This window comes from Anopheles moucheti, chromosome 3 (assembly GCF_943734755.1).
Source record: "Anopheles moucheti chromosome 3, idAnoMoucSN_F20_07, whole genome shotgun sequence".
NCBI classification, from domain to species: domain Eukaryota; kingdom Metazoa; phylum Arthropoda; class Insecta; order Diptera; family Culicidae; genus Anopheles; species Anopheles moucheti.
The window spans coordinates 61,578,052-61,590,544 of record NC_069141.1 but is presented as its reverse complement, the minus strand read 5'-3'; the positions used below and the strand labels follow the sequence as shown (position 1 = coordinate 61,590,544).

Sequence of the window (12,493 nt, the reverse complement as noted above, 5' to 3'; positions counted from 1 at the left end):
ACAAGATGAGAAATAAAGAAGGAAAACAAATGAGCGCACTTTGACTGTTCAATGACTCTATTTCATTGATTTCTAATAAAAGTATGAAATTCGATTCGGAAATTTGGAGTTTTGAACTGAAGAAGTTAGAGCCGATTGTGTGGGAGATTTAAATCGACAGTTCCCAATTATCAACAATAAGATACTATAAAAGGGTGATTAAAATACCGAAAGTTCATTGTGGTATCGTGACGGGGTAAATGACGTAGTATTATTTTAACAAACAGTCCCAACAAGTCTCTTCAATAGTTTAAAAATCGTTTAGGATTATTCGCGTTTCTAGTAGCGCCCTCTGGTGGTGGGTACATGCACCCCAATAATCTTCAACGGCGATTTATAGGGTAATTTTAAGTGATGTTTATTTTATTTTAAAAATCCAATACACTGTACACATTACATTCGTTTCCAAAACGCTTCACGCGGATTCGGTGCTATTCATCACGAATATTCATCTCTGTTCTCTTGCGTGGTTGAAAGACCACGTTATAGGGTTTCGCTGAGAGCGTTATTCCTGGCTTGAGCGTCAAGGACGGTTCCATGTCGGATTCCTCCGCAGCATCGTCCGGTTTGAGCAGACAGAATCGCTGCATTACACCCACAAAGAACGTAAACAGACAGGACCGGGCCAATGTTTCACCGAGACAACGACGCTTTCCCTGTCCAAACGACAGCACACGCTCGGTGTTGACGATTTCACGTTGCTCGTTGAGGAATCGCTCCGGTCGGAATACCTCCGGATCACCCCAGTGCTCTGGGTCCATGTGTACGTTGCGGAGTCCCATGAAAACCGTGGTGTTCTTCGGTACTCGGTAGCCTCCAAGAGTACAATCAGAGAGGGCTCGCCTTGGTCCATTCACCGGAACAATGCTGAAGAAACGATGAACCTCCAGCAAAAATGCCTCCACATACGGTAACTTGTGACGGTCGTCGTAATGGGGTGTTGCATTCAGTTCCAGCTGGTTGTCAATTTCATCGTGCACCTTTTCTTGCATATCCGGACGCATGATCATCATCATGAATGCCAGATCCAGTGTTGTGCTTGTTGTTTGGCCACCGGCTATGAAAATATCCAATATGATCATCGTCAGCTGCACGTCGGTAAAGTTGGTATCGGATGTATCCTTGTGGTCGCGCATTTCCTTAATGTACGCGTAGATAAGATCGTCCACAGCTTTATCCTCCGTAAAGTCTCGATGATGCTGCTCGATCGTTGGAGTGAAGAATTCCGTCAGTTGTTTGTTGAAGCGACGCACCAAATTGTAGCCACTCCATTCAGGCGCGATAAAACGTAGCCATGGTAGCTGGTTCAATGTTCCACCGGACATGTCGAAGGCCTTGGAACGTTCCTGCAGCAACTGCAGCAGTCTCTGCAATCGATCATCTTCTCGCGGTACTCGTGAACCGGTTACGATCGTCCAGAGCACATTGATAACACTGATGGCGAGAATCGATCCAGGCCAGATGGGTTGTTCCATACGGTTATCGAGCACTTCCAACAATTCGTTTAGTTCCGTTTGAATCTGAGCATGCATTGCCTGGCGTCCATATCCTACATGACGCAAGTGTCGTGTGACGAAGCTTCTCTGTTCATTCCAAAATGCACCATCCGTACAGGTGATACCCAATCTATAAGAAACAAAAAGCACGAGATAACGTTAACAAATCGAAACTTTATAACATTAATTCCCCGAATTTCCATTACCTTGTCCCTAGTGTACGCAATCGGATGAAGAAATTGTCTGGACGACCCTGGAATGCCTCGTTGCACAAAATGTCCTTCACATCATCGTATCCCAAACCAAACACCACACGCTCCCGACCAAGTTTCAACCCAATGACGCTGCTTTGATACGTCTCCGACAACTTGTCGCACACGTTCGCCAACAATCCACCATTCTTAGCCGCCATGTTGCGTACTAGAGGAGTATTCCCGACAATCGGTAACCATTTGGGTCCTGAAAAGGGATGGAAAAAGATGAAGAGAAAATTAACATTTTGTTATATATATATATACTTTATGAAAATGACCTTACCTGGAGGATAGTTTGTTGGACGCCACAGTTCCTTCACAAGAAAAGCTACCAGGAAGATCAGTGCAAGTGTTGCCAACGTTAGTGTGATCATTGTGATGATATGCTGTGCACCTTTCTGCCGTTGGTGGATCTATTAGATGGACTAGACTGCTTTAAGCTCAGGATCAAATCGAACTCTGATGCACAACCAAGAAACGAAGACCCTTTAAATATGACCACTATCTTTGTTCTAGTATCGCCCAACCGAGTTCGTGTTGTTGATTGAGTTCGATGACCGTTTGTTGGAAGATGCGTGTAGACTGTACTGGCACGCAATCTGCTTCCCTCTTCTGATTTACCGCGATATTTGTTTCTGGCTCCATGCTAACCGTAAACTTAACACTGTTTGTGTTCCTTTTTACAATTTTCAACTTTTAGTTTTTGAGTTTTAAACCTAATTTGTGATGTTTACTGCTCATGACGTAACAAGAGTAGATCTTGATAATGAAAAGTATACTGTACCAGTTTAATTAAAAGTAGTGGTGCAATTATTCTAGGTTCTCCTGCTATCATGATCATTGCAGTATACCAAAAGAATTCTAATTACCCATCTACGCGTAATAAGTATATCGTGGTATCAAATAAAAAATCTTTTGAAACTTCCTAAACTGAGTCTAAGACGAAAAATTAAAATTACCAACTTTTAAAAAAATCTACCTACCATCAAACACAAATACACAACACGAAATACACATTACGTATATAAAGCTTAAAACGATAATATCATCTCCTAATTGGCACAGTTTCCCTTGTCGGCATGTTATCTAGCTAGTCTAGCTTGAAAGATTTTTTCTCGATGTGCGTCTTCAGGTGGTCCATTAGGCCGGTCTGGCAGTAGTAGGCTTGGAAGCACACATGGCAAATATACGGTCTTTCCCCTACGAAGCGAAACAATGATTATTCTTACCAGTTCCAAGCAGTATGCTCAATACCCTCGCTTACCCGTATGAACCCGTATATGCCGCTGCAGATGATGCACATCGACGAAACTTTTCGAACAGTGATCACACGTAAGGGGCCGCTCATCCGAATGCAACCGGGCATGGTTGCGTAGGTTAGACGTGCTGTTAAATCGTTTCCCGCACTTGTCACAAACGTACGGCTTTTCGCCAGTATGTACTCGCAGATGCTTCTTCAGATTACACTCCTGGTTGAAGCTTTTCGGGCACATGCTGCACTGAAACAGACCTTGCGGTCCGTGCACGCGCATGTGCGACTTTAGGTGTGCTTCGCAGTAGAACTCCTTTTTGCACTGCTTGCAAGCGTACGGTTTCTCGCCCAGATGTTTTCTTATATGGTACTTTAGGTTATTTGCCTGCACAAACGTTCGATCACAGTGTGGACATGGATGCTGCGACTCTATCCGATGTAGACGCATATGTTCGCGCATATACTGCACCTGCTTGCCACAGACTTCGCATTGCTTCGGGGAATCGGCACGTTTCGGTTTTTTAGCCTTCACACCATAACCACGCTTGAGACGTCCCCGTTTTACAGGTTCTTCGTCAGAGTTACTTAGCTGGTCGGATTCCTCCTCAAGTGCGGATTCATTACCATTCTCAAAATCCGATTCGAAGTCGCTGGATTTTATTTTATCGTTATCTTGCGGGGAAATGCGCTCTCTTTGCGACCGTTGTGGTTCTGCGGAAGCTACTGAATGGTCTACCTCTACGTTTTCATCGGTGCTCCCATCATCTACAGATGGTTTCTTTCCACGAGCTTTGCTAACAATGTTCTGCACTTTCTTCGATTCAGCACTCAATCTTGGTCGTCCAGCTTTTCGAACCGTCCGACTCCGGGGTTGAACATTAATTGCTCTTTTCCTTCCCCTTCGTTTTGTGGGGTTTTCTGCTTCTAAATCGTCTTCTGATTTAACTATAACATGAACATAACAATATCGTTTAATAATAGCATGAGCAATCATTGAGTTCACTGGTCCGGGATACCTTACCATCAATAGCCATCGGATCGACCATGTTGCCAACATTCAATGGATCGTAATCAAGAGATTCGGGTTCCAGCTCGGTCTTGATCACAAACTCTACCACCTTCGGTAGTGCATTCTCATCGAACTCATCGATCCGCCGATGGCAGTACTCACAGATGGGTGAAATTAATCCACAAACAGGTGTCACCTAGAGACAAAATGCAATTATTCTTTGGCTGTTCCACAAGGAGCTTGTTCTATACGGTGCATTACTTTTACTCGGGTGCATTTGTAGATCTTGTTCAGCAGTGCAGTGTCGTCTGCCTTGCAAAAGATTGATTCCATCGGTCCTTCATTTTCGCCACAGATTTTACAGCTGTTTTCTTTTTTCACGAAGGGACTGAAATGGAGCGATTAAAATGAGAACACGAACTTTTCAATGAATGCTACATTTACCTATCGTAATCCATTTCGCTGGTGGAAGACATGGTGCTAGAGGTGTGTAAAATTGAATAAAAACACGTAAATAAATAACAACAAAACATTCACTGCACAGCTGACAACAAAACACGGCCGGTGCGTTTGACGTTTCTCTTGGTCAAGGTGAGTATAAACAAGGCTGCTCGCATGCAAAAGTTAAAAATCTATTTACTTTATTATGAATAAAAAGGTTGTTAATTCGTTGTTTTGCATTCATAACATAACAATACAATAAAATCTGATGATTAGGTGCAGGGCCACGAGATTTGTCAAAATGCTGACAAATTTGTCAAGTGGCAAAATCAGGTTGTCAACTGCGAAAAACCACTATACCGTTGCGGCGCACACAACTGTTTTCAGATTTTCGAAACCAGGAAAACATGTTTTTCAAGAGGTGACACCTGCAGTGTGGAATAAATTTACCCTTCACTATTGCATTGCATATTATCAAACCCGTGAGAGCGATCGCTAGTGTAAGGAAGATGGATGAAACAGAAAGCATCCTTCATCTCGCTCAAACTTTCCGTCGGCTGGTACGAAATTCCATACAAACCAGCTGTTTTCAGATTTCCGATACCAGGAAAGCTTCCACGGAAAGGGTAGCACCTTTTGCAGCAATTTTGCTCGAAAACCGCCGAAAGGTATGCAATATTTAAACACTAACTATCCTGTTGGTCGAGAAAAATTTCTTCGAAAACTACCAGTTTCCGAATGTATAGTACCAGAAGAGCATCCACGGAAGAGGTAGCACCTAGTACAGCAAATTTGCTCGAAAATCGCCGAAAAACTGCTTCAAAAACTACCAGTTTTCGAATGTATAGGTATAGTACCAGAAGACCATCCACAAAAGAGGTAGCACCTGGTATTTTTGCCCGCCTAAATGTATGCAATGTTTAAACACTAACTTTCCATACAAACCAGCTGTTTTCAAATTTCCGTTACCAGGAGAGCATGTTTTTCAAGAGGTAACACCTGGTACCAGCAGAGCAAATCACGCGTTTCACGGTAGTTGCAATCCCAAGTTGTTGCATGAAAGATGTTGCATGCCAGATGTTGCGCAACATATGTTGCGCGACATATGTTGCATGTCAGATGGTGTGCAACATATGTTGCGCAACATATGTTGCGCAACATGTGTTGTGCAACATACTGGTACTCGGCGTTACCTCTTGAAAAACATGCTCCCCTGGTATCGGAAATCTCAAAACAGCTGGTTTGTATGGAAAGTTAGTGTTTAAACATTGCATACCTTTAGGCGGGCAAAATTACCAGGTGCTACCGCTTCCGTGGATGCTCTCCTGGTACTATACATTCGGAAACTGGTAGTTTTTGGAGCAGTTTTTCGGTAGTTTTCGAGCAAAATTGCTGTACTAGGTGCTACCTCTTCCGTGGATGGTACTATACATTCGGAAACTGGTAGTTTTCGAAGAAATTTTTCTCGACCAACAGGATAGTTAGTGATTAAATATTGCATACCTTTCGGCGGTTTTCGAGCAAAGTTGCTGTACTAGGTGTTACCTCTTCCGTGGAAGCTTTCCTGGTTTCGGAAATCTGAAAACAGCTGGTTTGTATGGAATTTGGACAAATTTGTCAGCATTTTGTCAACGCTTATGGTGCACCTATTAACAGAACTGTAAAAAGTCGTGTCTTGTAAAATAAAATAAAGAAACATGTAATGTAATCTTTCAAACTGTTCTCTTCGGGACATACCTCCATTTCCGCGGAAAACAGATTCAACAAATCGGAAATTTTACATTAGCGAGAATAAAAAAATCCTGCGGTTTGAACAGAACTAAAAATAAAGCGTCGTTACTAAAACATCATTGAAGATTTGCCGCTTTTCAGTGTTTGAGAGACAATACACCACAATGCACATATCTTATTTCTTTTAATAACCAGTCAACTCATTTTTATGGTATTTAAATACTGAAAATTTATGCAGCTATCATCACTCCCTGCACACCCTCTCCAGCATTCTGAGGCTGTACGGTTGCGGTGACAAAGTGATACCATCAACTCCGCTTAACGAAGGTAGCTCCTTGTCTCCGCACTCGATCGTAAAACGATGCAGTATCGCGCTAAAGAACAGAAAAACGGCCGGTTTGGCTAGTGCCTCCCCGAGGCAGCGTCGTCGTCCTGCTCCGAACGGTATGAAAAGCTCGTGCTGCACAACTCGATCACCTTCCTCGTTTAGGAACCGCTCCGGACGGAAAACGTCAGGATCGGTCCAATATTGCGGATCCATCTGTAGGGAGTACAGCAGCGGTAGCACGATGGCATCCTTGGGTATGTGGTACCCACACAGCTCCACATCCTCCATCGCTCGGTGTACTAGCCCACCCGGGACGACGGTCGCTATTCGTTCCACCTCCAGGATGACTGCTTCGGTGTATGGCAGCTGAGGTCTGTCGTTGGCCGTTGGTAAACGATCGGGCCCAACGACCGTGTCCAATTCCCGCTGCACCTTACGCATCACGTCCGGATAGTGCAGCATGTACTGGAAGGCGAACCCGAGCACACTGCTAATCGTTTCAATGCTGGCCTGAAACAGATCCAGACACAGACTGACGAGCTGCGAATCGGTAAACGAGTTGTGATGTTTGGCTCTGGACATCTCCACCAGAAAGGCCGAGATGAGACTATCGCGCCGACTGGGACAGTGAGGATTCTTCCTAATCGCTTCAATCGTCTCCTGGGGAGAAGTATTGTTGGACAATGGTTTTAAACTATTATAACATTTATTAGAACTGCATGGTAATCTTACCTCCAGAAAACCCCAAAGTGGCTTTAATAATCGTAGCATCGGACCGTACCCGGAGCTTTCCGGACAAACAAAGCGCAACCAGGGGAACCGATTCAACGTACCGCCCGACACGTCGATTACGTGAAACGTTTGATGGATGGTTTCGGCTAGCCAACCTAATCGTTCGTTCTCCAGCTCGTATCGTTCGCCCGCCAGCAGAACCCACAGTACATTCAGCAACGCAACATCCATGGAACTGCTCATCGGGAATGTTTCTCCAGCGGCGGCTCTCCGACGAAAGAGCTCAACCAATTCATGCACTTCCCGTTCAATCACTCGCACAAATTCGTTCCGCCCCATGCCGAGCTGTTTCATGGTGCGGACGGCAAACTTCCGCTGTATCTCCCAGTGTGAACCATCCGTCAGGGCGACTCCAAGACGCTGCCCGAACGAACGCATCCGAAAGAAGTAACCATCTGGCCGGCCATCGAACTGTTCTTTGGCATACATGGCACGGATTGCCTCCCGTCCCGATACGACGATGATACGATCCTGGCCAAAGCGAACACCAACAATCTGACCGTACCGCTGGCAAAGTGCCAACCACATCAGATGAAAGTAGCGGAGCGACCGGGCCAATTTCAGCACCACCAAGCCGCTGCCGATGAATGGAAGCCAAGTTGGACCTAACAGAGAGCGATCAGGATGGATGGATTAGTTACACTTTATAGAGCCATTACCATCTAAATGAAACCTCAAGATCTAAGTATTGTAAGAATCTTCAGATCAGATCTCGATGTTGCCCTATAAAGTACTAGTAGTAGCGGTAAAGTAGACGAAATATGACACTTAAGAACTCCACACATCGATCGATGAAAAAAAGATCACTTGATCACTCGAATAGTTGCTAGTAGGAACAGAACAATTTAACAGTTGACACTTTTGTTCCGGATTAACTTACCCGGTGGAAACTTCTTAGGTTTTCGAGCATCCCAGTAACAGTACAGCCCCGAGAGTAGTAGGATCGCGACAAGCACACCGTTCCACATGCCTTTGAAACGAACTGAACTGCAAACAAGCACTTTGAAAACTGACCTTTCTTAAACCCTATGCCAACACCAGCCGAGTCCAACGGGAACCACGTGACTGAGGCCGGATACCGTGCGTCCCGAGCGCTTTATACCCTGTGCGCCAGTGTCCATCGTGACATTGTACCGACCGCGCCTCGTTCACGTATTGTAATGTAAATGTTGGTCCATTCCCTGGCGCTGAACAGGGGAAAGGAACACTTTGGAAAAAATTGAGAGAAAAAAACGATAAAACATTCGAAGATGGGATCTATTTTTACGCGACATCATAATCTAAACAATCAACCAACCGGCACCGTTGGAGACCTTACTGTCCAGACGGCGTGCGGGTGTTGTGTGGTTCCATGTTTTCTTCCCAATTCGACCAAAAAGGGGCCTCCCGGGTGTTCCAGCAGCCGTGTTGGAAAAGTGTGGAGCAGGAAGTGATGCTGCTTCTGCTGTTTAGCTTGACCCAGGTTCCGGTTTTCAACTTGACTGTTGGACCACAGCAGACTCCCAGGTATTTTTACAAACAAACCAATGTTTCAAACAAAACTCCAAACTGATCTGATGATGAGTGATCAACCCGGGGAGTAAGGGATGTCTTCCGATGGACGACGAATGCCGTAGCCAAGGTGATCGGGGGTTACGAAGGTTATCTAGATAGTACTGCTTTTCAATGGTAGCCATATTTCTTGGCACGCTGTGGAAAGCGGGAACTGTTCCAGTTCATTCAGAAATCGCACGCAAATGCTTTTGTCCGGGATTGGGGAGTGCAAACATGTGTGACAAGTTATGAGCAGCTATTCACTACGTTATGAGCGGGAATTGTAGGAAAAAACGTAACAAAGGTTTATGTTAGCAGCCTCGTTACCATGGCAATGATGAATGAAATTTAAACTCAAGTAATGGTTGGAGGCTTGTGAATGACTGGTCCTCTTTTTAATGGAAGTTTAAAATACGGTATATAATAATCGGTATTTTAGGTTAAAAAATAATTTTAACGTTAGGAAATAAAAGAGATTTAATTTAATCTAGCTTTTGTGATCTTCAAATGTCAGAGTGCTCTAAGCTGTAGGCTTTGGAAAACTCCTTTCCTTTGGAACATATCCCGCCGGTTTAGCTTCAACTGCGCTCTAACATTGCAGAAAAACACTACGTCCATTCTAGGCTTGCCGGAGGCTCCGATTATCATAGAGCCCGTCTAGGGAGCAGAGTATCAGTTGACGTTGACGATCTTGAGGTAGTACAGGAGTTCTGCTACCTTCAAAGATTCACTCGGTTTCAAGAATCAGATTGACCAAACACTTGATTGATGACCTGACCATTTCAGCACTACGTGGTCAACTGTGAGTGGGCCAAGAATAAAAAGACAATAGAACGTAGTCTTTTGTTTTCTCTTTCCGCAACTGCAATCATTGGACATTTTGCTTACTTCGGACTCCTGTAATTCAACTGGTATCCGATCGTTTAATATCTTGTTGAACTTGTTGGGCAACAAATGGCAATACTTACGTACCGATTATAGTCGGTCAAACCTAGGTTCTGTAGCTGTAAACGAACCATAGCGTCGTCATCCAACTCCTTCACATTCTTCTCGTTCAGGTCTCGTGCTACCTGCCAGATTTCCGCGATCAGTTTCTTCTACTGCTTAATGGATACTTGCTACTGGTATTGATTCATCGCGTGCTCAGATTCAGGCACGCTACAGCACTGGCCACCATTTTGTACGTTTTGCACCTTCTATCTTGTTTCGTCGCCGCTGCTGATGATGTTGCTCCAGTTGTTGTGTTGCTATTACATGCATTTATCGTGTAACGTTCTTGGCACGCTTTTTTCCATCGGAACAATGAACTCAGAATAACACGGACACTTGTTTCTGCCGAACAAAGCTAATGATTGTATTTAAAATCGCAAAGTTGTTAGCTCTTGCCATTAGACATCAAATTCATAGACAACATACATCGAATTAAGGTTGAGCCTAGCGTTTTACACATCTTTCATAAGCGGCTGCAGGAAAACACCACAATGATCACACTATCATTGGCAGCACTGGCACTGATCTTGCTGGTTGTATTTCTCGTGAAGGAACTATGGCGTCCGTCGAACTATCCTCCGGGTAAGATCATCTTCATGAAAATTATTCTATAATTTTCAACATTCTATTCCATCCTACATCAAGGCCCCCAATGGTTACCGATTGTCGGGAATACTCCTCTAGTACGCAACATGGCGGCTAAGAATGGTGAATTGTTGGCGAACGTGTGCGACAAGTTGTCGGAGACGTATCAAAGTAGCGTCATTGGGTTGAAACTTGGCCAGGAACGTGTAGTGGTTGGTCTGGGGTACGATGATGTGAAGGACATTTTTTTCAACGAAGCCTTCCAGAGCAGACCGGATAATTTCTTCGTTCGGTTACGTACACTGGGAACGAAGTAAGATTGTACTATAACTCGTTGATGTTACATGTTAAAACCTTTCATTACACTCAATTATACTACAGATTGGGCATCACGTTTACTGATGGTGCATTCTGGAATGAACAGAGAACCTTTGTTACGAGACATCTTCGGCAGGCAGGCTTTGGGCGTCAGGCGATGCATGCTCAGATTCAAACGGAACTAAACGAATTGTTGGAAGTGCTCGATAATCGTATGGAACAACCCATCTGGCCTGGATCGATGCTCGCCATCAGTGTTATCAATGTGCTCTGGACGATCGTAACCGGTTCACGAGTACCGCGAGAAGATGATCGATTGCAGAGACTGCTGCAGTTGCTGCAGGAACGTTCCAAGGCCTTCGACATGTCCGGTGGAACCTTGAACCAGCTTCCATGGCTACGTTTTATCGCGCCTGAATGGAGTGGCTACAATTTGGTGCGTCGCTTCAACAAACAACTGACGGAATTCTTCACTCCAACGATCGAGCAGCATCATCGCAACTTCACGGAGGATAAAGCTGTGGACGATCTTATCTACGCGTACATTAAGGAAATGCGCGACCACAAGGATACATCCGATACCAACTTTACCGACGTGCAGCTGACGATGATCATCCTTGATCTATTCATAGCCGGTGGTCATACAACGAGCACAACACTGGATCTGGCATTCATGATGATGATCATGCGTCCGGATATTCAAGCAAAAATCCACGATGAAATTGATTCCCAGCTAGACCCTTCTGTTGTTCCTGATTACAACGATCATCACACACTACCCTTTGTGGAAGCATTCTTGTTGGAAGTTCATCGTTTCTTCAGCATTGCTCCTTTGAGTGGACCAAGGCGAGCCATTACTGATTGTACTCTTGGGGGCTATCGGGTACCCAAGAATACCACGGTTCTTATAGGACTCCGCAACGTACACATGGACCCGGAGCACTGGGGTGATCCAGAGGTATTCCGACCGGAGCGATTCCTCAACGAGCAACGTGAAATCGTCAACACCGAGCGTGTGCTGTCGTTTGGACAGGGAAAGCGTCGTTGTCTCGGTGAAACATTGGCCCGCTCCTGTCTGTTTACGTTCTTTGTGGGTGTAATGCAGCGATTCTGTCTGCTCAAACCGGACGATGCTGCGGAGGAATCCGACATGGAACCGTCCTTGACGCTTAAGCCAGGAATAACGCTCTCAGCGAAACCCTATAACGTGGTCTTTCAACCACGGAAAATTGTATAGTACCTAGTGATGAATTAAACTACAGACCTGATTATCAAGAATAGGGGTTGGGTGAATCAAACGCTTAGTATGAATTTGAGCGAATCGGTTCGTTCTTTACGTGGAACTAAACGAACGAGTCTCTCATCCCTTATCTCGTTCATAACGTTCGCTCAACCTACCGTTCCAGGTCGCTCACTAAGTGCTCCTACATTCGACGGCTCTCCAGGTCGCTCTACCTACCGCTTAGCCTGCATTACACCCAGATCAACCTGCATTACAAGCCATTAAATATGTGTCATTCAACCTGCCTCACTGCTCGTTCTTTTTCTTTTACATTTAAAGCATAATTTACCCAACCTGTCTGTATAGATATTTCAATCTGGGGACTATTAACATAATTTGACGAACTAAGTTCGTTCGTTCACTTAAATTAGCTGTTCGATCTATACAGGGTTAGTTCTTGCGAGCCAACTCTAATCAAGAGGAAGTATCTTGTTAACAGGGCA

General features: G+C 44.7%; 4 protein-coding genes across 4 annotated transcripts; 1 reads left to right on the top strand and 3 right to left on the bottom strand.

Annotated features, from left to right (window-relative positions):
- Window positions 1-385: 385 nt before the first annotated feature.
- Window positions 386-2,609, bottom strand: LOC128301274 (probable cytochrome P450 305a1). Its single transcript, XM_053037666.1, has 3 exons — window positions 2,073-2,609; window positions 1,742-1,994; window positions 386-1,665 (listed from the first exon to the last, which is right to left on the bottom strand). Exons 1-3 carry the CDS (start codon window positions 2,161-2,163, stop codon window positions 471-473), a joined length of 1,539 nt encoding a protein of 512 aa, XP_052893626.1. The 5' UTR covers window positions 2,164-2,609; the 3' UTR covers window positions 386-470.
- Window positions 2,610-2,786: 177 nt separating this feature from the next.
- Window positions 2,787-4,526, bottom strand: LOC128303885 (zinc finger protein with KRAB and SCAN domains 8-like). Its single transcript, XM_053040967.1, has 5 exons — window positions 4,495-4,526; window positions 4,312-4,438; window positions 4,063-4,246; window positions 3,054-3,986; window positions 2,787-2,989 (listed from the first exon to the last, which is right to left on the bottom strand). The coding sequence occupies exons 1-5, from the start codon at window positions 4,524-4,526 to the stop codon at window positions 2,880-2,882; spliced, it is 1,386 nt and encodes a 461-aa protein (XP_052896927.1). The 3' UTR covers window positions 2,787-2,879.
- A 1,756-nt stretch (window positions 4,527-6,282) lies between these two features.
- On the bottom strand, window positions 6,283-8,368 carry LOC128302416 (methyl farnesoate epoxidase-like). The gene is made up of 3 exons (XM_053039237.1): window positions 8,223-8,368; window positions 7,283-7,947; window positions 6,283-7,210 (listed from the first exon to the last, which is right to left on the bottom strand). Exons 1-3 carry the CDS (start codon window positions 8,308-8,310, stop codon window positions 6,467-6,469), a joined length of 1,497 nt encoding a protein of 498 aa, XP_052895197.1. The 5' UTR covers window positions 8,311-8,368; the 3' UTR covers window positions 6,283-6,466.
- A 1,988-nt stretch (window positions 8,369-10,356) lies between these two features.
- On the top strand, window positions 10,357-12,005 carry LOC128302885 (probable cytochrome P450 305a1). Its single transcript, XM_053039731.1, has 3 exons — window positions 10,357-10,447; window positions 10,511-10,763; window positions 10,832-12,005. Exons 1-3 carry the CDS (start codon window positions 10,357-10,359, stop codon window positions 12,003-12,005), a joined length of 1,518 nt encoding a protein of 505 aa, XP_052895691.1.
- Window positions 12,006-12,493: the final 488 nt, after the last annotated feature.